The 27,372-nt window shown below is 40.6% G+C and overlaps 1 protein-coding gene across 4 annotated transcripts in view; it reads right to left on the bottom strand.

Annotated features, from left to right (window-relative positions):
• The window catches only part of LOC124709528 (exonuclease mut-7 homolog), a 232,064-nt gene that overhangs the window by 123,233 nt on the left and 81,459 nt on the right, over positions 1-27,372 (bottom strand). For all 4 annotated transcript variants that reach the window (XM_047240847.1, XM_047240845.1, XM_047240848.1 and 1 more), the window contains 3 exons: positions 20,312-20,501; positions 16,342-16,492; positions 1,914-2,109 (listed from right to left, as the gene is read on the bottom strand). In XM_047240847.1, the coding sequence (XP_047096803.1) occupies positions 1,914-2,109; positions 16,342-16,492; positions 20,312-20,501 (537 nt within the window). The remainder of the gene's footprint in view (positions 1-1,913; positions 2,110-16,341; positions 16,493-20,311; positions 20,502-27,372) is intronic.

The following is a 27,372-nucleotide window of genomic DNA, read 5'->3' as shown; positions in this document are numbered from 1 at the left end:
GTTGGGAAGGGAATGAGAGAGGATTGTAGCCTCTCCCCGATGTTATTCAATCTGTATATTGAGCAAGCAGTAAAGGAAACAAAAGAAAAATTCGGAGTAGGTATTAAAATCCATGGAGAAGAAATAAAAATTTTGAGGTTTGCCGATGACATTGTAATTCTGTCAGAGACAGCAAAGGACTGGGAAGAGCATTTGAACGGAATGGACAGTGTTTTGAAAGGAGGATGTAAGATAAACATCAACAAAAGCAAAACGAGGATAATGGAATGTAGTCGAATTAAGTCGGGTGATGCTGAGGGAATTAGATTAGGAAATGAGACACTTAAAGTAGTAAAGGAGTTTTGCTATTTGGGGAGCAGAATAACTGATGATGGTCGAAGTAGAGAGGATATAAAATGTAGACTGGCAATGGCAAGGAAAGCGTTTCTGAAGAAGAGATATTTGTTAACATCGAGTATAGATTTAAGTGTCAGGAAGTCGTTTCTGAAAGTATTTGTATGGAGTGTAGCCATGTATGGAAGTGAAACATGGCCGATAAATCGTTTGGACAAGAAGGGAATAGAAGGTTTTGAAATGTGGTGCTACAGAAGAATGTTGAATATTAGATGGGTAGATCACGTAACTAATGAGGAGGCATTGAATGGAATTGGGGAGAAGAGGGATTTGTGGCACAACTTGACAAGAAGAAGGGATCAGTTGGTAGGACATGTTCTGAGGCATCAAGGGATCACAAATTTAACATTGGAGGGCAGCATGGAGGGTAAAAATCGTAGAGGGAGACCAAGAGATGAATACACTAAGCAGATTCAGAAGGATGTAGGTTGCTGTAGGTACTGGGAGATGAAGAAGCTTGCACAGGATAGAGTAGCATGGAGAGCTGCATCAAACCAGTCTCGGGACTGAAGACGACAACAACAACAACAACAACAACATCTCTTCAGTTTAAATTAGGATCACCAGTTGTGTTGTCTTTTCGGTCTTCTTTCTTGTTCGATTTACTTTCCTCACTGCTGTCAGCAGGATGTACAGGAAGCTGATAGATTGTTCTCTTCCTTGAAAGTTTTTCATTAATTATGTCATGGACACAACCACAAACAAGCCTTTTCCGTCACAGTTTCAATGGACTTCATGCTCTGCGTGCAGATTTCAATGCCGCTTGTGTATACCCAGTATATCACATTTGACGTATTGTGAACACAGTTTCCCTATTTTAAAGTTTGTTTTCCAAATTTCTTTATTTACACATGAACTGTAAATTAGATCATGCAAAATCATCTTAATTCACTGAATATTGTTGATACAGATGCTATATCGTGTAAACTGTTTCTCAAGGTTGTAAGAAATGGTCTCATCCTAATAGAAAGTTATAGCAAATGTGACACACCTCCACATTAGCCTTTCATCTCAAAGTAATATTATTGATTCTTGAAGTTTTTAACAGCAATTAAGAAAGTCTTGAGTTTTGCACAAAGTTAAAACTCTGAGCAAATCACACAGACAACATTATAATGAAACACTTATAGCAAGAACTGAAAAAAGTAAATATTACTTTACAAAACAAGCTGAATTTAATCACTGCAGAATAAGTGCAATGTGTTCATACCAACTGTAGCAGGCAGATGCCTGTTGATAGCTTTAAAACAACAAAGACAATTCTAGCCTCAATTACTGCCCAAAGTAGACCAATATACATCAGAGTTCATTGTGACTTTGGAACTGTTACTTTCAATATGCGCGCGCGCGCACACACACACACACACACACACACACACCTTACATAGGCCTATATATATATATATATATATATATATATATATATATATATATATATATATATATATATATATATATATATAAAAACAGAAAAAGTTTGTGCATAATATGTTTATTCTCTTACAGTTAAATTCAGTTACCCAATTTCATGATGCTTTCATCTGAAAAAAGGATTCGTCCAAGCTCTTCCCACAATTCCTTGTAATGCAATCCAATCCTTATTACATCCAAAATATATACATTTTCGGAAGTAGCTATTTGCATCAGGGCCAATGTGAGCTGCTTTGTGCCAAAGCGGGGTTTCCATTCACAGTCAATTCCAATTCTATGCATATTCTGTAATCAGAGTTCATTATATATTATAACATTTAAGGCAACACAAGTTGTAGTTAATATTGAACATAAAATTCGCTTACATACATACAATGTCTGCTAACACTTGTAACAAATTTTGCTAATACTCAAGAAAATATTTTGAACATATTATAAGAAATCACACCAAATCCGTAGATGTATAATGAGCCACAATCTAGTTACTATACTTTAAAAGAAATTACTGTGACAAAATGAAACAACACTGTTTACAGTACTAAACTATCAGCCATGGCAATTTAGTGAATAATTATTTTTACACCTTGAACTGCTGCCTTACTCTGGACTGTTATAACCTTTAATCACCAATAATTGCGTGGATATTCAAACACACTCACTTAGAAACAATATCTGGTTACATGATGACAACTCAGTATCTCTTATTCGACTGCCGTGCCGTGACATGCGGCCGGCGCTGTTCGTAGCTAGGTGGCGCTTCCGCGCTCAGCCGAGTTGCGGAGCGCCTCTATCGCCGTTTGCGCGTACTGTCGTGGCGGCACTGTTAAATGTCGTGGCACTGTCACAAAACTTTTCCCCCCCTTGAAAAAAAAAAAAACACTCACTTCCTTGGAGACATGGACAGTGCGAAGACATCCATGGCCTCTTGTGAGGCCCCGAGAAGCTCCCGCAGAGAGACGCAACAGTATGGTCAAAAATGTCCAGGACGGAAGCTCGTGCGTGGAACGTGCCTCCTGGACGAGATGAGAGTAACGCCGTTGCGCATCGGTAAGGGTCTTGGAAGCATAGGCGATGGGTCGTTCCGACCCATCCTCATACCGATGGGTGAGAACAGCCCCTAGGCCATACTGTGACGCGTCAGTCGCCAGAACCAAGTGCTGACCCGGATGGAATGTGGCAAGACAAGGCGCCGACTGCAAATGAGCCTTCAGGCGGACAAAAGCCTGCTCACACTTGTCGGACCAACAGAAAGGGACGTTTTTGCGTAACAGCTGAAGCAGAGGATGAGCTACTGCCACCGCGGATGGAATGAATTTGTGGTAATAACCAATCTTGCCTAGAAACGCCTGAAGTTCTTTGACCGTAGACGGCCGGGGTAGAGCGTTAATGGCCGCAACATGCTGACGTAGAGGACGTATACCCTCATGGGACAAGTGGAAACCAAGATACACAATGGACGGTTGGAAGAACTGTGACTTGTCCAGATTGCACCTCAACCCAGCCGAATGCAAAACCCGAAACAGTGAACGCAAATTGCGAAGGTGCTCCTCAGTGGAGGCCCCCGTGACAACAATGTCATCCAGATAGTTTATGCATGTCATCCAGATAGTTTATGCAGCTGGGAACGGAAGCCGTGAGCTGTTTCAAAAACCGCTGAAAAATGGCCGGCGCACTAGTGACGCCAAATGGTAACCGCTGGTACTGATACAACCCACAAGGAGTGTTGATGATGAGAAATTCCTTGGAAGAAGCATCCAACGGCAACTGATGGTACGCCTCCGATAAGTCAAGTTTGGAAAAGAACAGGCCCCCAACGAACTTGGTAAATAACTCCTCAGGACGGGGAAGAGGATAAGTGTCAACGAGGCTCTGAGCGTTGACAGTGGCTTTAAAATCACCACACAATCGCAGACCTCCACGATTGGCGATGCCCATTCGCTGGAGGTAACAGGAAGGAGAATCCCTGAAGCTGTTAACCTGTCTATCTCAACCTTGACAGGTGCACGCAACGCAACTGGAATAGGGCGTGCCTGGAAAAACTTAGGGCGATCTGTAGGTTTAAGAGTAATGTGGGCTTCAAAATCCTTGGCACGACCCAGACCAGCAGAGAACACGGACGAAAATTCAGAACACAATCCATCCAGCTGTTGATATGGAATATCCTCAGATATGAGGTGCACATCATCATCAATGGAGAACCCGAACAACTGGAAAGCATCATAACCGAACAGGTTTTCAGTGCCCGCATGATCCACCACATAAAACGTGAGGGGCCTAACAACAGACTTGTAGGCAGTGGAAGCATCAAACTGGCCATTGATAGGAATTTTCTGTTTATTATAAGTTCTCAGATTTCGCGTAACTGGAGACAAGCGAGGGGAGCCCCAACTCCAAATACGTGCGAGAATTAATGAGAGTTACTGCACAGCCAGTGTCCACTTGCATGCGAATGTCTTTATCCAGAACATGAACAGTAACAAACAACTTATTTGTTTGAGAAAGCACACAGTTAACATCCATGTCCGATGCCTCGTCCTCGTCAACAGGAACTTTAGGGGACTGACACACAGAAGCAATGTGGCCTTTTTTCCTACATGAATTACACGTGGCCCAACGTTTTGGACACACGGCCCTGTCATGCTGTACAAAACAACGTGGACAAGAAGGAAGTGCGGAATGAACCTGCTTCTGTGGTTGCTGTTTTCGCTGCGAGCGTTGCGGCCCAACGCGACGTTGTTTATGCGAGTGAACCGCCGCCACATCTTCGTTCTCCTGTGAAACAGGCAAATTGTCCGTGTCGAAAGTTGACTGTACAGCGCCTACATCACACCACGCGTCTATTTGCGCGCCAGCAGCGTGAGACACTTCAAAGGATTGAGCAATGCTTAGAACTTCTGATAACGACGGGTTTGGCAGTTGTAGGGCACGTTGCCGAACTTCTTTATCAGGAGCAAGCCGTAGAATAGCATCCCTAACCATTGAATCAGCATAAGACTCATGATGAGTGTCCGTGACAAACTGACATTTCCTACTCAGCCCATGTAGTTCCGCCGCCCAAGCCCAGTAAGATTGATGGGGCTGTTTACGACACCAGTAGAACGCCACACGGGCGGCAACGACATGGGTGTTTTTTCGGTAATAGTTAGACAATAAGTCACACATTTCTTGGAAGGACAGAGAGGCAGGTTCCTGCAGAGGAGCTAACTGAGATAGCAGCTGATAGATCCGTGGGGCAATCCAAGATAGAAATAACGACTTACACATAGGAGCGTCGACAATGCCGAAAGCCAAGAAATGTTGTCGCAAACGTTTCTCATAATCCTCCAAGTCTTCAGCGGCCTCGTCGTAAGGAGGGAATGGAGGCGGAGAAGAGGAAGACAGACGATGAGTAAGCGACGTTGACAACGCCTGAATAGCAGCCGTCAGCTGTGTTTGTTGTGCCTGAATAGCAGCCGTCAGCTGTGTTTGTTGTTCAATGAGTGCTTGCATAAGCTGTTCCATGTCTGCCCCGTCACGAACACACAAATCCACAACGCAGTGAAAGGATCCCTCTCCTCGCCGCCAAAAAGTGTTATAACCTTTAATCACCAATAATTGCGTGGATATTCAAACACACTCACTTAGAAACAATATCTGGTTACATGATAACAAACTCAGTATCTCTTATTCGACTGCCGTGCCGTGACATGCGGACGGCGCCGTTCGTAGCTAGGTGGCGCTCCCGCGCTCAGCCGAGTTGCGGAGCGCCTCTATTGCCGTTTGCATGTACTGTCGTGGCGGCACTGTTAAATGTCATGGCACTGTCACAACATGGACCAAGATTTGAAAAAGTCTCTCAACTTGGTTGCAGTGGATTAGCAGTTAACTACAGATTGCATTCTTGTGGTGTTCAAGGTAGCAAAAATGGCAGAATGCCTTTGCAACCTCACAGGAAACAACTTCTAGAAATGTTCTGAGAAGTTTAATGAATGAATGTAGATGCGTGTTGGACCAACTTTATTCACATGCAGTGGTAAACTGCTCATGTACTGCCACTGACAGGGGGAGCAAAGGGCAATTGGATTACTTTATTTCTTTTTTAATGATAATGGTATGTAAAGTTCAGAACTCAAATATCAATCCCCAAAAGCAATTCCATGTGACTCAAAAATTCTGAAGAAAACTGACAGTGAAGTTCTCCAAGCCACCGTAATACACAAAGGAACAGCAATTTTCAACAGGCCCTGTGGCTTTATCGGTAGTGCTCAAGAGTAGTAATCGCTGGACTATGGATTTGAGTCTCATTTCAATGATTTCTTTCATTTTTCAATCCAAATCCATGCATCAAATGTAACATAATTAAAACTTATGTAATAATCATTTTGTACGGAAATCACATATGAGTTGCGGGGAAAATGGTAGAAGTGAGTGGCTCTATAGGGAGAGAGTCAACAGTAATTACTATATTTGTATATTTATAAAGTTTGCAGCTGACAATGGCTGCCAAAACCACGATTTCATGCCACTGGCCCGGCACTTATACTCGTAGAATTTTCTGCAAAGTGGGCCACAGCTGCTTGGGGACAAAAGATTTCTGCAAATTCAATAATAGTTGGAAAGGAACATTTTGCAAGTGACAGCTGCAGCTGTAGTAGCATTTCAGCATCCATCAGCAAAACAGAGTTTTGCAGCATTGCACCTGAAAATTTTTAATAAAATTGTGCACAAGAATTGCCCTTATATATTAAAAGCAAAAAATAATCTCATGGATCCAATGCTTCTAGTAGAAAACTTTTTCCATTATACATTACAAACTTTAGGAAAACAGAAGTTTGTAATACGTGAAGCATTAATTATATTCAACAAATAAGATGAAGCATATGTTTTCAACAAAAAAAGAAAATGATGCACATTTTTCATAAAAAATGATAACTACATACGTGTTTATCAGCATACATTTCATGATTTTAACATCTGAATAACACAGGTAGTTGAATGGAATTAAAAAATTGGAAATAATACTAATAATTCATATAAACAAAAATGTAAATGTATGTTTGTTCAAAATCTCATATCTCCGAAAGATCTTCACCAATTGCTTCAAAAATTTTACATTATGTTGCCTTTGAATATGCACATTTTTAAACATAAAATGGAGAAACATTGCATGAAAACTCTCAAACAGTACTCGACCGATTTACATCTAACATTTACATGTTACTGTAATGACCGTATGGACACATATAGGCTAAACAGGAAATTGTATTTACAGCTTACTGACTTATGATTAGAATACTACTACACAATCTGAATTTGCAATAATAACAAATGAGGCTCAAGGCCACAGAGAGGGAGAGATAAACAAGGCACAAGGTCACAGAGAGAGGGAGCAGGAGATGGTCGATGGTGGGAGGTAATTGACAGCAGAATGAAGGAGATGGACAGAAAGAGGGACAAGAGGAGATGGAGAAACAGTGGTGATGGAGAGGGGGGGGGGGGGGCAGAAGAAGATGGAGGGATAGAGAGGGAGGCAGAAGAAGATGGAGGGATAGAGAGGGAGGCAGAAGAAGATGGAGAGATACAGAGGGAGGCAAAAGAAGAAGGTGAAAAGGGGGGGGGGGGGGGGAAGGTGATGATTTAGAGAGAGGGGGTGGCAGGAGAAGATGGAGCAAGAGGGGGGAGAGGGGGAGGGGGAGAGAGAGAGAGAGAGAGAGAGAGAGAGAGAGAGAGAGAGAGAGAGAGAGAGAGAGTGTTATTCTTTCAGTTTTGACCACAAATCCCCCACTACCCAAGTTATGTGATGAGAAGTGTTGTTGAGGTCGGGACACCTATTTTAGTAGTAACAATGTAGGAAAAGATAAATTGCTACTTACCATAAAGAAGACATGTCAAGTTGCAGACAGGCACAATTAAAAGACACTCATGTATAGTTTTCAGCCACAGCCTTCATCAGTAAGGGGACACACACACACAAGCACACTTCATGCACACACAGCCAACCCCAGCATATCGGGCCGGAATGCAACATCATGTGGGATGCAAGCAGCAATCTAGAGGGAGGGGAGGGGCAGGGGCAGGGGCAGGGGCAGGGGCAGGGGCAGGGGCAGGGGCAGGGGCAGGGGCAGGGGCAGGGGGAGTGGGAGTGGGGAGGGACAGTAGTGAATGGGTGGGAAGAGAGACAAACATTGTCCAGTGGAGTACGCAGGGACTAGACTGCCGACAGGTGGAGTGTCAAGAGGTTGTGGGGCAGGGAGGTGGGGGAAAAAGGAACAAAGAAAGAGCAGAGTAGGGAAAGACAAGCAGATGCACTGGCAGAGGGCTGCAAATAAACAGGATGGGAGATGAGAATGCCAGCAATCCCTCAAATCACCCTAATTCCACAAGCTGCGACATGGTCACAAATTGAACAGTGACCTGAATATAGAATAAATTTCTAGAATGAAATTTTCACTCTACAGCAGTGTGTGCGCTGATATGAAACTTCCTGGAAGATTAAAACTGTGTGCCGGACCGAGACTCGAACTCGGGACCTTTGCCTTTCGCGGGCGAAGGTCCCGAGTTTGAGTCTTGGTCCGGCACACAGTTTTAATCTGCTAGAATAAATTTCCTTTACTTCATGTTTAGGGTCACAAATTTTTGTCATCAGACTACCGGTTTCAGTCTGTAATGACCATCTTCAGACCTATTTTATAAAAACATGTCCTCCAGTATATTAGGAGAAGTTTTTATAAAACAGATCTGAAGATGGTCATTATAGACCAAAACCAATTGTCTGATAACAAAAATGTGTGACCATAGATGTAAAGTAAGGGAAACTCATCACCCTAGTTCCAACATTGAACCCTGCCTCTTCTAATTCATACCATCATCCAACTGTGATCTGCCCCTGTACTCACAACTAACCACTCACTGGTCACCTTCCAGGAATTCCTTACCTCCAACTTAGCCTCACCGTCCTTGCCCAGGTTCCTTCACCAGAACACCAACCTTTCAGTAGAAGAAAGAACAGCCATACACAGCCTGACCTAATCATCCTACCTGCAGACAAACGATCCACTACTGTTGTTATAAATCACAGTGACTATCTGACACAAGGCCTCTGTTAATTGTCTGACTCCTCCACCTATAAACTTTCTCAGAGTGATCCCATCCCAGAAGTCAAACAGAAACTCCAATCCTGCTTAAATCCTTAGGCCCTTCCCATAACATCTCCCCTGAATCCATTTCCCTTCTCACTCCTATGACACCCCGGACACCCATCTTCTACATGCTCCCCAAAATCCACAAACCCAACAATTCTGGATGCCCCATTGTAGCTGATTACTGAGCCCCCACTGAAAGAATTTCGGCACTCATTGACCAACTCTTCCAACCAACTGCCCACAATCTAGCCTTCCACATCAGACACCAACCACTTCCTTCACAGACTCTCCACCATTCCCACCCCTTCACCTCATGGATCGCTACTTGTCACTGTTGACACCACTTCCCTATACACCAATATCACTCACACCAATGATCTTACCATTACTGAACACTACCTTTCCCAACATCCTTCAGACTCCAAACCCACTACCTCACTCCTCACACACCTTACTAACTTTATCCTAACCCACAACTACTTCTCATCTGAAACTGTGGCACAGTCATGGGCACCTGCATGGCACCCTCCTATGCTAACCTTTTATAAGGACCATCTAGAGGAAACCACCTAATCCTCACAAAACACCAAACCCCCAGTCTGGTTGAGGTTCACTGAAATCTTCATGATCTGCACCCAGGGCCAGGGCCAACACATCGTATCTTCGTTCCTTCACAATCTCAACATCTTCTCTCCCATCCTCTTCAAGTGGTCCTCCTCAACTCACTGTGTCCCTTCTGAAATGGTAACCACCTCCTCTCTGATCCGCATCTCTGCCAACATTATACCTACCAACTGCCAACAGTATCTGCATTTTGACAGCTGTCATCCCATACAGCCTGGCTACCCACGGCCAGTATATCTGCAGTGACAAAAACTCAATTACTCAGTATGTTGAGGGCCTCACCAAGGCCTTCACAGACAGGCACTATCCCTCCCTCCCCAGATCTAGTCCACAAACAGATAAACAGATCTCATGTGCCATTTCCCCCTCACAATCCCAATCCTCCCACCACCTCCAATAACCAGCCACAAAGGAGTGCCCCCTTCATCATCCAGTACCATCCTGGACTGGAAAAACTGAACCACATCCTTCGCCAGGGCTTTGATTACCCATCCTTGTGCCCTGAAATGAGGGACATCCTACCTTAGATACTTCCCATCCATCCTAAAGTGGTGTTTCATCACCCACCCAACCTCCACAACATCCTAGTCCATCCCTACACCATTCCCAATCCCAACCCATTGTCACAAGAATCATAGCCCTGTAGAACATCCAGGCGCAAAACCTGTCCAATCCACCCACCCAGCACTTCCTATGTCAGTCCTGTCAGAGGTTTATCCTACCTCATCAGGGGCCATGCCACTTGTCAAAGCTGCCACGTCATTTACCAGCTCTGTTGCAATCACTGCACAGCTTTTTATATTGGTATGGCAACCAATCAGGTGTCCACCAAGATGAATAGCCACCCCCAAACTGTGGTCAAGAATGAAGTACACCACACTGTGGCACAACAAGCAGCTGAACATAACACACTTGATTTCGGTGGCTGCTTCACTACCATAGCCATCTGGATCCTTCCCTCCACAACCAGCTTTTCTGAACTGTACAGATGGGAGCTATCTTCACCACACATCTTCCGCTCCCATAATTATCCTGACCTTAACCTAAGGTAACATGGGAGTTATCTTTACCACATGTCCCCCGCTCCCATAAATATTCTGGCCTCAAACTAAGGTAACACACTGTCCCCACACCCTCGACCCAACAGTTTTCAACTCCTCTGTCCTTATCGTCTCCTCCCAATTCTTGTCTCCCACCCTGTATATTTGGAGCCCTCTGCCAACTCATCCACCCATCTTTCCCAACTGCTCTCCTTTCTTGTTTTTATTTTGCCCCACCTCCCTGCCCCACAACCACCCAACACTGCACCTGTCGTCGGTCTAGTCCCTGCACACTCCACCAGACCATGTTCCTCTCTCCCCACCCATTCACTACTATCCCTTCCCCCTCCCCCTTCTCCACCTCCCTCTAGATTGCTGCTTGCATCCCACGTGATGCTGCATTCTGGCCCAAGATGCTGGTCGTGTGTGTGTGTGAAGTATGCTTGTTTGTGTTTGTGTATGAATGTTGTGAGTATCTCTCTCTCTCTTTACTGTCTACAACTTGATGTGTCTTCTTCGCAGTAAGTAGCAATCTGTCTTTTCCTACATTGTTGATGTAGTAATGTTGTTTGGCTGTGGTGCCTTTGGGAATACATTCATGAAATATGTCCCTTTCATCTAGAAAAGGAAAGGAAAGGAAAGGAAAGGAAAGGAAAGGAAAAAGGAAAGGAAAGGAAAGGAAAGATAAATTGTTTTCATTTTGATCCTCCAATTATGCTTTCTTTAGTCATGTGATGAAGCAATCATCTTTTGGCTCAACTGTTGTTGGGTTTCTGCATAATAATCAGAGCACCATTCCCTTCCGCCTGTAACAATGTTTGGCAAAAGTGTAGCATTAGTGTAATGTTCTGTCATATTCGCAGCTGAAAATTTTCAAAGAGTATTTAGTTTCCATATGGATAATGGTTTGTCAACTGATTCAAAACAATGGATAGTAAACATACCTTGCAGGAGAATCCATTCTTAGCCTCTCTTCCCCTGCAGGTAAGGCATTCTAGCAACTTGCAAGTTTCCACAGTACAATCATACACCACTCAACAGGAGGAAAAAATAACAAATTTAAAAAACAATCTGTAGAGCTATAGATTGAGCATTACAAAATTTCCTAAAACTCCATGATCACACACAAAGTAATGTGCTCAGAAAATTCCCTTTTTGTTTAGTGCCACCAGCTTCTCTCATTTGTGCTTCTATTCCCAGTAAGTTCTTCACTGCCACTAACTTTTTTGACTAGTCTCTACGCATTTTCTACTTATCCTTTTTCCTAATGGAGAAACCTCATCAGCCTTAAGACTCTTCTTCTCTTCTTAGCTTCTTGAAGTCAGGAATGGCTGCATTTCATGTGGTCTATGTCGTACAAGCCTTTGTGACTCATGAGATTGTGGTGTCACAAGGCTTAGGCCTGTCCCACCCCTCATTAAATCGACCTAGACTTATGCGAATAATTGTAAGAACAGTTATTATTATTATTATTATTATTATTATTATTATTATGTTATTTAAGTTTGTTTTTGGATTTTCAGAAATACTGTGGGAAGAAAGTTTATTTATGTTACAGATAACATGGAAGACATTGCCCAACGATCACCACGAAAGTTCGACGTAGCGGCAAGTTGGCAAGGAATAAAACGAATGCTGCAAACAACCGCGAGCCATGGAAGAGCCTGGGCCAAGAGGGCGTCGAGCTTCCTAGGTCACTGTTGGACAATGTCAGAGGAAGAGATATTCTGTTTTCTCTTTGTAAACAGATCGATCGAGTCTTGTAAGGTTCATGTGTAATGTATAGGCGAGTGACACATTAGGTGGGACCCGATGCCTGTAATACTTCCACAGTTATTAAAAAGTTGTTAATTGGCAAAACCAATAGTTCATCAATTCTATAGATAAAAAGTAGTAAAGATATAGGAAAGGAAGAGTTGCGGCATCAGAACGAAAACCAGAAGTGTCTACAGGAACTCTCACAAGAGCTAATTCAAAAAATTCTGAAGGGGTTTTGAACACGGTTTCCTCTTGCTCTTGTGGAGTGTCTGTATCCCTACAAACCTCATTAGCAATAGAATTGTGGGTCCTCTAAAAGCTGAGGCAAAAAAGTTTATGCCATGTGGATTTTGATGTCCATACACATCTGCATGAAAACGACCGAGAAGAAATGTAGAAGTAAATGCTAATGTATTTGCTGCAAGACTAATAAAAGTTTCAAAGACTTCATTATGTATAGAATTTAAACAAACTGTGACTAAACTACTATATGCAGAGAGATACCATTTACAACGTACATGTCACTAAGAACATGAATTTCACATGTAAGAACTCACAACAGCTCTGAGCATACTGAAGAGTAAGAACACTGCTAGATTTTGTGGAGTGTATTTGAAGTTATTCAAAACTGTAAGCCTACAGAAAAACAATGGCTCCTAACATTATTTGGCGAAATCACGTGAACTGCAAAACTTCCCAGAAACTTTCAGAAAGGTAATGGAATTACAGCTTTGGAACCAGGTAAAAGAGGAACAGAGGCTGCTAACTACTGGGCTCTTCCTTTAATGAGGACGGCACATAAATTACCAGGGAGGTTATTCTCAATAGCATCAAAGAAGCCATTAATAAAACAATCTTTGTTGCATAGGGCGGTTTAGGGAAAAAAAAGAAAAAGACTGCTTCAATCAAGCTGACACAACAGTGATGGAACCTGGATTTCAGAGAGGCCTCAAATTGGTTGCAGCTTTTGTGGTTTTGAGAGCAGCTGGATCGTATGGAGAGAAGATCTGAGGCTCAAGTTTGTTGATGTAATTCCAAGTTTGAAGGTAGCACCTTTATTCAACAAACCACTCTCTGATCAATGTTTTTCAGTATTTCTGAATGGAAAAGCCAGCAGATAGAAGACCCTGAACAATGGTCTGTTTCTAGGATGAGACTCTGCTCTATTCCATTTCATTTTTATGTCTACAGCTCTCAAGTGGCTTTACTATATTGAATGAGTACTTTTATAAATGGTGATTCTAGCCAGACACAAGCAAACCGAGGTTGTAACATTGCACCAACATAATAAAGAGGCACAGTGTAAGCTAGAGGTACTATTTGATGTGATGAAAGTTTCCCATAACTACTTCCCTAAATACCCGTGTGTCATCCTCTCAGACAGACACTGTTATTTAAGCAGTACTGCATGAACCTGTAATAGAAGTTTGGATTAAGAGTAAATCTTCTCCACAAAATGACTGAAAACAATTGGGGACCAAAGGCAGATGATCTATGCAATGCTGCAATTTCATTCGTGTTTTCAAATGGCAAACTGTAGTCCTGTAAGAGAACGTGGCACACATGCAAATAAAATATGCCTGAATGAGCCTGAGGATGATTATTAGCACTGTAAAATCAATTTCCATTTAGTGGTTACCTGTTTCGTGCAGTATTGCTTCTCGAGATCTCAAAGAAAAGCTGTCAAATCACAAATTCTTAAGAAGACAGAATTTTTTTAAGAACATAGTCAAACTGTGCATTCCAGAGACCACCAACTATACACATGAAGTCATGAAAATCACCTTGGTGTGTTCTTCAAGTCCAAGACATTTTCAATGTCACCAAGAAATGGAAAGAACTATGGAATGAACATTCACCCCACCACACAGACCTAATTTAAAATGTAGTGAACAAGTTTGCAGGGTCTGGTGTTCTCCACTGTGAATGGGCAGGACTCAATTCCATCCAAACAGGGCAAGGGAGATTTGTCCACACCTTAAAGAAGAAAGGTTACAGTAAAAATGTATGTGACTGTGGTGCAGAGGAACAGACAATAAGAGAATATTTGGAGAACTGTCCCTTCCATGCATTTAACGGTGATTAGCAAGACAGAGATGAAGTGACGGTAAATGATGGTACCTGGCCGTCAAATTTAAACATCTAGATCAGCTGTGCACTTTTTCCGTATGTTACATAATGCTAGATGATGATGATGATGATGATAATGTAAATAATGTATAGTACCCTAACATAATTAATGCTTTGTTCCTTCACAGTTTGTATTTTAGAAAGCACTGACATGTGATCATATGAGGTGTGGCTATAAAATAATGACACTGATGCTGTCACATAGTAAGTACGCATGCACAAAGATGAAAAACCAATAGCTGTGAAGCATGAAGCTTTCTCAGTCAAATGACACATCTCTGGTGTCTGTAGACAAAACAGTATGGCCACACCCTTCATTTGTGTGTAAAAGATGTTATTTTGTCTTGCCAGGAAAATGATAAGTGTAATAACAGAGCAACAAACTGTTGTGAAGTTTCATACGAAACATGGGAAAACTGCTACTAAAACCTATCTTTTACTAAAATAAGTGTACTGCAAAGACAGTTTATCATGAGTTTTTGAGTGATTCACACATTCCCAAGATGGCTGAGAAGATGCTGAAGGCAATTCATGCCTGTAATGGCCTTCAACATCAAAAGCAAATGTAAGTATTGAAAAAGTAGGTAATCTGATTCTCTCTTACCACTTGTTGAATATGTTGAATATTCGAATGATTGCTGAAACTGCATGAATTTACAAAGAATGTGTTAAAGTAAATTTTACATAACCAGTTTAACAGGAGAGAAGTTTGTGTGAAACTGGTGCCGAAAAATCTCACGACTGAACAAAAAGAAGCTCATGATATGTTTATACTGACAATATGGATACCATTGAAAGTGATCCCAATTTCTTAGGAAGAGTGATAACATGTAATGAATCTTAGGCTTTCACTTATGATCCAGGAACTAAGTGCCAATCCATGCATTGGAAGGGCTCAGCTTCACCGAGAGGAGAATAATCTTGAATGAGCAAATCACAATTAAAAGCAATGACGATTGTTTTTTCGATATTTTTGAAACTGGATATCTTCACTGGGTTCCTGAAAGACAAACTATTAATCAACATTACTACCTTTAAATTCTTGCTCCACACAGTGTGAGGAGGGGGGTGGGGGTGGGGTGGGGGTGTCAAGAGAGAGAGAGAGAGAGAGAGAGAGAGAGAGAGAGAGAGAGAGAGACAGACAGACAGACTTGAATTGTGGGAGAATAAGTCATGGTTTCACCATCAAGACAATGCACTGGCTCATACAGCATTGTCTGTTAAGAGGTTTCTCACAAGGTGCAGCATCCCAGTATTAAAACACCCACTTTATTCATCAGATTTAGCACTGTTTGTGTCTTATTTATTCCCCAAGATCAACTCTGCATTACAAGGGAAAAGATTTCAGTCCATTGAAGCAGTAAAAGAAAATGTGGCACACGACATCAAGGAGCTCACAGGGGAAGACTTCCAGCACTGTTTCCATCAATGGAAATTTCAAATTGTGTGTTGTAGGGATAGGACGGAAATATATTGAGTCTCACACTCAATAACTAAATAAGCATGTTTTTGTGATAAAATGTTTTACAGCAATAGTTCTGTTACTTTAAAGCCATACCTTGAATAATCATTAAACATGTTCTGCTGACGCTATTCAGAGGAAGTCCCCCTTAACTAAAACAAAACATAAAACTCTCTCTATTGAAGAGATGTCAGTTTCAACAAGATTTCACACATGAATACAGCTGACATCATTTCATGAAGCTATGAACAATTACAATATGCTCATGACTACTATCAGATGCTCATCAACACTAACTAATATATGGCACATATTTCCAATGTTTATATTCTAAAGGAAAACAGTGAAAGTGGGTAAACATTTTCTAAATTATTTGACTCACATGATTTTTCTTTACAGATTCAATAAAAAGTTGCAGCTTCTCATCAGAATCTACAAATATAATACTGTCAAAGGGTAAAGCTAGTTGATGATACGTAATTAAACTGTTGTCCCAATTTTCTTCAGTTTCTTCAGATTTTTCACGCTGAAGCCTGTAAAAATATGAAGACAAATTATGTAGGATGTATTAAAAGAACAATAGTTATTTGAGAGTATTAACAATAGAACTAAATCACACAAAATCTCTTACAGTGAATTTATTACTAGAAGTAACATTCATCTCATCATGGACAGTTGGCCTTACATTGTCCATGTTGGACTGATGTAAGGAACTGTGACTTTTTATGATAATAATAAAAGACGAAATAAAAATTATCTGTATCAGTCACTCATTCTTTCATTCCCCAACATATTTTGAGAGTTTACACTCTCATCTTCAGGTGGCACACTGATGTAAAGTTACATTTGTGCTACCTGCATGCAGCCAGTTGTTTGTTTTGGTTTCCTTTTCAATCTGTTCCAGTAATTTGTCTCATAGACATAAACCAATAACATAAAATATTCATCTTTAATTTGCGCGAGTGTTCGAGATCTGAACCAGATCGGACTAAAGGAAGACATCAAAGCAATTCAGAGGTGGGCTGCTAGATTTGTTGCTGTTAGGTTTGACCAAGTTTTACGGACTTGCTTCAGGCTCTCAAATGGGAATCCTTGACATGACGGAAACATTCTTTTGAAGAATGCTATTGAGAAAATTTAGAGATGCGGCATTTGGAGCTGATTGCAAAATGATGCTACTGCTTCCAACATACACTGCACATAAGGACCACTAAGATAAGGTACAAGAAATTAGAGCTCATATGGAAGCATATAAACAGTCGCTTTTCCTTTGCACTATTTGCAAGTGGAACAGGAAAGGAAATGACTAGTAGTGGTATGGGGGTTCCCTCCATCACATGCTGTACAGTGTATTGCATGTAGATGTAGATGAAGTATGTTATTGATGTGTGTTCCATGAGACAAATCCAGTTAAAGATTTACATTTATGACAAACTATAGGGTTCTGTGCACTGGAACAGATTGTTTTTTATACTGGCTGCATCCAGCTAGCAAAAATTTAGCTTAATACCATTGTACCGCCTGAAGATGAGAGTGTAAACTCTCTAAACACATTGTGAGGTGAAATACAAAAGATCGTCTGACACTGTTTTATTTTAGCATTTATGAATAATTAGGTAAAAATTGAAATAAGTCACCATTTAAATTATGAATTTTTTTTTTAAAAAAAAGAAGATACCAAACAACAATCACAGGGTAAAATAGAATTTTCTTCCTGTCTTCCTGCCTTGTCAAGTTTTTTTAAGCATGAAAAATAAACAGTAAAAAGTAGGCTACATTTCCCAGCTACTTGGAAATGTTAAGAAAGACTGTGCCAAATCTTTGCACTGTGAATTCATTATAGATTTTTTTAACAAGAAATATAAAAACATCTTTCAAAAGCAGAAGTCCAATTTAAAAATAAGAAAGAGCACAATTTGACAAAAATTAGAATATATGCGGACTTACAGTTACTTAAGGATACTGATAAATAAATTTACAACCCTTCGCTGCAAACAAATAATTCTCCAAAGAGACTGATAATGAGATATACTAGAGGTTTCAGGAGGAAGCAAGATCTTTCGCTAAACAAAGTGAATACAGCGATGTGCAGTGCACAACCATAGCTTTGACATTTTCCTCCACCTACTTTCCTTATAAATCTTTATAAAATTGTTCCATTTTGCTATATTTGACCCATCTCATTATTCCTATTAGCAACTTGTGCTTTCATTGGCCTGTATGAATAGTGTGCATATATCTTCGTTTAACAATGCCTAATCAGTTAAAACTACCTTTACTTAAGGACAATAAATTCCAGAATTCTATGATCCAAAGATGTGTTAGTACAGCTAGAAGAGGAATTAAAGGAGTTCAAATGGAATCTAGTATACTTATGAGAAATGAGGCAAAAATGAAGGTTATGTACAGCGAAAAATCAAAACATTTGTTTGCTACACATAAACAGATCAGGTTAGAAATTAAGGTGTAAACTTTCTTGCGAACAAGATAATTAAAAACAATATTATATACATGGTGTTTATAAATGAATATTGGGGTTTTAAAGCTTTATAATATTTATTATATTAAACTTACAGTTATAAATGATATGTCAAATGAAAGATCAATTCAAATAGTTTTACCTAGAACGTTATAAATGTTCAATGTATACACCATTTGTCATATGGCACACATAAAGTCTAGAGCCGAGTTCTTCCCAAACGCTGATAAGTGTGTCTTCAGTGATTGTAGCAACAGCTGCTTCAATTCTGTCTCTTAATTCAGGGAGGTCTGCTGGTAGTGGAGGCATGTACACACGATCCTTGATGAAGCCCCAAAGGAAAAAATCGCATGGCGTTAGGTCAGGTGAAGATGGAGGCCATGCAAAGCAAGCCCCGTCATTGGGCCCCTTGCCACACCCAATCAGAAGGTGAATCATGCATGAGTGAGATATGATGTGCCTTTGCCCTTTCCAGCGCTTGAGTACAGACTTGATGTGTGCCCTGTGACAAATGGTGATCACACTGAACATTTATAAAATTCTTGGTAAAACTGTTTGAGTTGCTCTTTCATTTTACATATCATTTATAACTGTAAGTTTAATATAACAAACATTATAAAGCTTAAAACCCTGATACTCATTTATAAACACCCTGTATACTGAAGGAACCACATACTCCATTTTAAAAACCAGATATATGGTCCAGTGCCATCCATTACACTGCCTACACATGAAGAGGTATCAGTAGGCAATGACAGAGGCCCTAGAGGTGGTCACCATGGTCATGACAAAGCTGCCAAAGGTGGCATCCAACTGCAACACACTGTGTCCTCAGACATTGCTGCAAGTACTGCTCCACTAATTAAGTCAACAGTTGCACCATTTACTACTTTAATTTCCACTTTTCCATAAAATTAGTTTAGTACATCGTCAGAACCTATTTGGTGGATCACCGTGATACCTAAAGATGGAGTCACTATACAAACAGTTAGAAATATTATCTGCCATGCTGCTCCCAAGTACCCAAAACTCTGGATCTTTAACTGTTACATTTACTCTATTTCATTGTACTATCTTTAGGGTCCATCTAAATCTACGCACATAATCTGGAAATCCCTATGAAGCGTATTGTGGAGGGTACTTGACATCAATCCACACATTGGGCTTTTAGTGACACGGGCAAACACCCATTCTGCATTTCCAGGTCTTCCCTCTAGTTATTCATTCTTGAAGAGGTGCTCCAGATAAGGGTCACACCCAATCAGAAGGTGAATCATGCATGAGTGAGATATGATGTGCCTTTGCCCTTTCCCAAATATTCAGGAAGTATTTGTAAGTACATTAAACCACTTAACGAAGCACATTTTACAAAATCTAACCTCTTCCTTTACTATTTCAAGGAAAATACTTCTCAAACATACCCTCCTTAATCCTATATAGCCAACAGACTTCTTTACAATACCACATTCGATATTCTAATTCACCCTTTTTATGATTCGCAACTGAACATAAAAATATAAAAAGTGTCACTGATTATATGTCTGTAATCTGGAACACACAGCTTGTGTAAACTATTGTTTATTTCATTTCCTATTTACTATGTTGAAAGACTTACTACTTTGGCAGAAAAGGTTTGATAGGGGAAGGAATGAAATTTAACTATGTTCAAAGAAGAATTCTGACATTTACTACAGGTCAATGAGGAATAAGTCATGAATAATCTTATTTATAATGGACAAACTAGGATTTGATAAGTTTGATCCTTTGTCACTTCTTTAATCACACTCACTACATATGAACACTTTATTTATGCATAAAACACTGTTGAAGTAACAGTAAAAAGTTTAAACAACATGGTTTTTTTTTTTTTTACCTTAACTTCCTTTCCTGTGAATATATTCTTACATTTTCAGGCCATTTACTCTGTGGGATGTTATAATAGTTAGTCCAGTACAGAGCTTCTTCTGGATCATTTGCTAAATTTACTAAAACAATAAGCTCTTCTTGTAAACGTACATCATCTTGTACTGCTTCTCGTACCATTTCTCGCCAGCTATCAGTACCTAAGTAGAAATTGTTATCCCAAGAATCACTGACCACATGAATAGCTTTGAAATTAAAATGATATTCTTATAATTTAAAATACTAAACGACATTTAATTTTTGAGTAAAATTGATTCAAACTGCTTCTTGAATGATTGTTACCCAAAATAACTGATATTGATGATGAGAAACAGAAAAGCTGTTAAGAAGCAGCGTTCCCAAAATTTACACATTTCAAATCATTGTAATTGTATCATCAATAACACAGACTGTATCATAGTTTTATTGCATAACTTTATGTAAACTACGCCAGTAACAGCTTGATAAATCATTCGTAAAATGCACAAAACAGAATCGAAAGCAAGTCATCCGAAAGTGTCTGGAACTAGACAGTTACAATGCAATAAATTAAACAGTTTTCGACCTCAGTTACAATTAATTAATTTAATTTAAGAGTGTATTTTTGCAGTATTCTGCCTTTTATCAGGAGTCAGATTCTGCAGGAGGCACAAAATACGGTAAATCATTCAAGTTAATAGTAACAGTAACCACACGGAAATTAATATTTTAGCAAGCATGTCCCCCACCCCATCCCCCCTTTTCTCACAAGTGCACACACAGAGGGAGGAAGGGAGAAAGGCAGAATTTCTTATATGATGAGGTATCTGTGTGACAGAATCTGTGTATGTCTATCTGCATCTAGAGTGAATCTATGCACAAGTGTGAGAACATTTTCTAAATTTTTGTGCAGCATATAACTTATTAGATGTGTAGAGGCCCAGGGTTGGTGGCCTCTACAGTGGCTAGGTTTAGATGAGGTGGTTGATTGTCATCAATGTTGTCTGATGATTACTCAAAATACAGTCGTCCCATAGTAGCAATGCCCCTCAAGTATGCTGACAGTGGCGAGGTGAGTGGTGCTCATTCAACAGGCACCCAGTGACCAGCTAGGCCAAAATGCCAACATGTAACATCTGTGGCAGACCGTCTATGGTCACTGTGCCACTCCGCAGCTCACGGCACAGGCGCCCCTGCAGACCGAGAAGCCTGCCGCCATTATTTCACAGGAAGACAGCCCCAGTGGTGGTGTGCATCACTATGAACAGAGGCATACAGCACCAGGTTGACTGCACAAATACAGGTGGTTAGGTGGCTACACAGCCCCGGTCAAGAGCCTCCAAGGCAAACAAAGCCCAGCTGCAGCTAAAGTGAGCCCAGAGATGGCCCACCAGCTGGAAGGTGTAAAGCCCATGGGCGTGGATTTACAATTAGAGGTCAGCTCATCGGTAGCGAAGCCCAAAGCCTCGTAGTGAGGGCTTGCAAAATGCTGTCACCCCCATCACCAGGTGTGGACCTCGCCTGTTGGCAGTCTGAGATGTCTTTGGCTAAAAATTATTGGTATTTATACAGCTTTGGCACCCACTTGTTGTGCGAAGGCACTGCTTCCAACCACATACACCAAAACAGGGCAGTAGCCAGAAGGGTGGCAACTGGCCTGCTGTTGTCGAGGTCGGCACCCCATCTGCTGCATCTTTGGTAATGCGAGTGTTGGCTCCTGTCCTGCAATGTGGAAACTGGACAGTGCTATTGCTGCATCTGATGTATCAATGTTTCGGTCCACTCTGCACCTACTGGCATCCGTGGTGCACTTGCGGCACTTGTGGCAGCTCTGCTACTTTACTTAGTACTGCTGCAAAATAGTGGCGGCACACAGAGCCACTATATCTCATCAGTGGAGTATCTAAAAATATAGTTTACTTCTAATATTTTCACCTTACACCTACAATATTCACTGATGAAAGTAATCTTGAACTGGGCAGAAGTAGTAGTGATATTTATAGTAGCTAGAATTGGTGCACTAGAGTTTTGCAAGTCACCTCCTTTTTTTGGATGAATTACATTTCCTCATGATATTCCCAATGACTCTGTATCTGGCAATCATCCCTTAAAAATGGTACTAGGTGGCCATTCCACTTTCTATCACTTCAGACTCTGAATCCTACATATTTTATTGTTTTCAGTGTTTCCAATGATTGATTATCAATCATGTAATCAATCTATAATGGGTCTCACCAACTGTCTACATACATACTTTTTTATGTTTAGGATCAACTACCAAACTATCAGTTTGAAAACAATGCAGCTAAAATGATAAATATTTCAACATCAGTGTATTGGAGCAATAGATAGGCACAAAAAGCAATTCATAGGTCCTAATTACAGAAGAAGTACTGACAGCAAACAGACAAATAATTGTTCAAATAAAAATGTTGTAACTAGGTATAATTACAACAGAACCAGTAGACTGAACACAACTTTATTTCATGGAAGCATTAACAACTTGAACACAGTATTTTAGTAACATTCAGCAGGAACCAATTACATACACAAAAAGCTGTAGCAATACACAGAGAGAACTAAGGCTGAGCAATTCCTGGGCTCAGACCAGGTGGCAGGCAGGAAAAAGCATCAGCTTTTGCTTGTTGATTTGTAGGGTGGAAATGAATCTCATATTTCTTCTGTGAAAGGAAAAGGGCTCAATGTGGAAAGTGATGTGCTGCTTTATCTGGTAATGATGCAGAAGGTCTCTGAGTAAGGAAACCAAAGATTTGTGATCAGTGGCCAGCGATTTGGTACCATAGAGAAAAACATGGAATTTTTTCACAGCAAAGACAATGGCTAAAGCTTCCTTCTCTATCTGAGAGCACCTAGTCTGAGCAGGAGCCATCATGATGTCTATGAGTCAGTACAGTCCCCAATCCGTACAGTGAAGCATCTGCCACAAGGATGAAGTGGAGGCCTGGTTGGTACGTCACTAAGCAGGGCGCAGATCACAACATGGTCTCATGTTTCTTTGTGATCTTAGGTCTGAAGATGATTTGGAAATGAGCCAAAACTGGTAATCAGTAAAGAAAAATTGTGATCTTGATGTAGGATTTTTATACACATATGTGATAAATGATAGCTAATTGCATTACTAGATGATCATTCAAAATCAAAGTAAAACAAAAGAAATATTGTTCAGTGCCAGAAATGATAAAGGTCATATGTTAACAGACTTTTTGCGAAGAGGAGCAGCAAATGAGAGGTACTACGGAAATGTTTGTCCATAACACATTGTATTGAAAGAAACAGATAGAGAATGCGCTTGATAAGGACAAAATATAAATAACAATGTAACTGACCATGTTTTATTAAACAGTAAGGAAATTTAGACTTACCTGTTGTAAATGGAAGTGAGGTCATTGTGATGTAACTTAAGAAGGAATATGATTTGACTAGAACCCAAATATTTAGTGAAAGCAGTATGAAATGGTTTTTGAGAATGTTTCTAGATATTCTTATGTGGAAATGTAGAAAAAACTCAAAACAGGACAAAGAATAGCAACTAAAGATGTTTGTGATGCTTTGTTATAACAATGTTTTGTCAAAGTTAGCAAACTTTCTCAAGTTTTTTTAGCATTAAAGTTGCTTTTAAACTGAAAACTTGCTATAATGGTGTGCATATATGAAGGCGGAAGAGCAATGTGTTGTGCACTGAAAGAGATAGAGAATACTTTACACTGGTTCCAGTGTGCTATCTTTTCCTATCTCACAATGCCTCCCAATTATTTCCCTTTTTTCTTTTTTTTCTTTTTTTTGTTTTTCTTTTACTCCAGCTGTTGCCTACCCGGATAACTGACGACATCCGGGTGAGTGGTACACCAGGCTTTTAAACTTATAAATTTTTGTTTATTTCAGAAAAAATATGCATAACAATCTATCTTGACTTCTTTTTTATAAAACTAACCACAGGCCCATATCACACGCAAACATGAGAAAAACCAAAATACAATAACAAAAAAATTGTGGGTTTTTAACTTATTATTATTATTATTATTATTATTTCACAATCCTCATTATACTGAACCCTCAAAATATCAAATGAATTTTGCCTTCCCTAGAGATTCGATATATCGAGGTTTGACTATATAGGACAGCTGGACATCTGACAACCATACCTGTGGTATATTTGCCTGCCAGGCCACAGAGTTTTGAAGATGTGTGAACACTGCTGAATTTTGGGAGTGATATGTTCACATGAGGCTCAACCCAGATCTGACTGCTGCTAAATCTCAGTGCCCTGGATCTGTATAAACAGTATGCTTGCTGGTCCCATGCCATGAGGACCTTGTGTCAATATATTCATTCAGCAGTAAGTTTGTCCTTGTGTCACCCATAATATGTTTTGCCTCCAGCTACTGTGGCTTTTTAGCCAAAAGCTAAAATTTATAGCTGTCTTTTTCTTGTGCCTGTTCGTGACTCATCGTCTCCTCTATACAGTGAGTAGTATGCTACCCTTTTCATAATATTGTTGTTATTCCATCCTGGACTTTCCATTGCTGCATCACTGAATATATTTCATGTGTATTCACATGCCATGAGGAAATCCACTCTGACTAAATGCTGTTATTTGTTGTCACCAGTAGTTCAACTGAAGGAAGATGACGAGACGAAACAGCTATGACCCTGCTGGAGTAGCCCTCCCTGTGTCATTGAGTGACTGTAGGAAACCAAGGACAAAACTACATCAGGATGCCCACATAATTACTCAAAGTGTGCTCTACTGCAAATATGAATCCAACTGACAAATTCTCACTATATAGCGGAGATGCTGAGTCACAGGTAGGTACAACAAAAAGACTGTCAAACAGGTAAGCATTCGGCCAAAAAGGCCTTCATCAGAATTAGACAAATTACTTGTTTGACAGTCTTTTTGTTGCGCCTATCTGTGACTCAGCATCTCCGCTATATGGAAGCAGTAATCTATACTTTTCATAATGCTGCATTATTCCATACCAGATTTTCCATTGTCTGAATCCAACTGACAGTGTACTCAAGCCCAAAGTTAATATCTATGGTAGTACCTAGAATTTATCATTATATTATGCTGCAACCAAACAAAATCGAGCTATCTGCTAGACAAGTGTTTTCTTTTTTCCCCCTGTGGACTGTACAAGTAACACCTACAAACAACTGCACTCTGGAGACTGAGTAGAACACCTGAGCATTAAAACCACCATTTTAACTTTTAACTATATTCTTATTAACACAGTCTTAGAAATTTTACACTGACAGGGTGTAAGGGGCGTGAACAATGTCAGATAAGTGATCACAGTGAAAAGCACTGATGTGCCACGGCCTCATGTGAGACAGTGTTCTCAGCACGGGTCAGAGTTTGAAGGGGGCCTCATTGTGGATCTCCATTTGGTCATTGGTCAAATCATGCAATGTCCAGATTTGTGGAGTATTTGGCTGTGACTACGGCCTGATGGTGGACTGCTTGGGAAGTGAGAGCAGGCATACTCATAATCAATGTTCCATTAGATCACATCTGACTACCACCAGGCAAGATCAGTATATTGCGTGCAAAGCCCCCTTGTATCTGTACTTGCCACCTGAGAACAAGTAATAGATTCCCTGGAACATTCTGTGAAACCCTGCATCTTTGGCCGGAGACTTGCAGCAGCCGCACTAGGACATTACCATCCCATGCAAAGGCATAGGCCCACAATATTAATGGCTGCCTCGAAGGAAGTCAATTTCCAGCATACGCTGAGGTAGATGTGCCCATAACTACCATGATTGTAGGAAACAGTTATTAAGGATGCAATGTGTGGTGCCACTTCCTCCGTACACATGCGTAGAATATAAGTTGCTATATGATCAGTTCTTTTAGTGTGATGCAGGCAGCAGAGGTAGCTGGAAAATGCCCATGAGTAGTAAAATATGCTAGTAGCCAAATTGTTCAGTAAGTGACTTTTTTAAATAAAATCAGTCTATGTAGTAAAATGACTTCTCTCAAAATATTCATAGTGACTCTAGAATCACTTATACAATACACTTATTGACAAACAGTTGCACTTTGAATGGTGCCATGATCGGGAAGCAGAGACTGCTGATGAATGGCATCACACTGCGTTCAGCAATGAATCACAGTTCTGCACTACCCCAGATGATCACCCTCGGTTAGTAAGTTGGTGATCTGGGGAGAGGTAACAATCTTTCAATGTTTTGGAGAGGTGTTACTCCTGGCATCATGGTGTGGAGAGCTATTACAAGGCTGCTAGTGATTGGGTGAACTGGCAGCATAACATTAGCCACGGATACCCCGCATCCTCATGCCTTACCTCTCATGTGACAGTACCATGGTGTCATTTTTCAACAGCACAAGGCTCTTTCGCACACTGCACATGTGCCTAGGAACAATCCGCATGATGCTGAGGTGCTCCTGTGGTCAGTAACATTCCCAGATATGTCCCTGATAGATGTGTGCAACCAGCTCGGACTTTGATTCCATCCCAATGCCAGTATAAAGGATATGGACCATTTACAATAGTTATGGGTCAGCTTGCCTCAGGAGATAACATCATGCACCATCTTAACTCACAAAGTTTCATTTTGTTTCTTCCTTCCCTTCTGTCTGAAAGCCTCACTTCCCCCCCCCCCCCCCCCCCAACTACTGCAGTGTGTGCGCTATGGCAGCAAACTACACTGGCACTTATATTTCATTTGCATATCCGGGATTAAGTGACTGAATGAAGCCAAAAATGGATTTAAAACAGATGTAAATAAAGTAAACAAACACAGGTGAGTGCAAAATCAGTTAGAAAATAGTCTGTACATTTCAAACAACATGCAGCATTGGTTCATCGAGCAACAAACCAGACAATGTCCCTGAAAGATCCCGAGGTAGATTCCACTGCTGCTAAATTATTCTTGAATAAACAATTTGTTCTATGGACTATGAGTTTCTATTTTCTGATTAAGTGCTCCATTAGCACAACTAAATGTTCAATCCATTTTGAGTGCTCTGTTTCATGGTGCCCATTGTTCTAAACTAAATTTTGG

Source organism: Schistocerca piceifrons, chromosome 1 (assembly GCF_021461385.2).
Source record: "Schistocerca piceifrons isolate TAMUIC-IGC-003096 chromosome 1, iqSchPice1.1, whole genome shotgun sequence".
Lineage (NCBI taxonomy): Eukaryota > Metazoa > Arthropoda > Insecta > Orthoptera > Acrididae > Schistocerca > Schistocerca piceifrons.
This window is presented reverse-complemented; position numbering and strand designations above follow the sequence as displayed.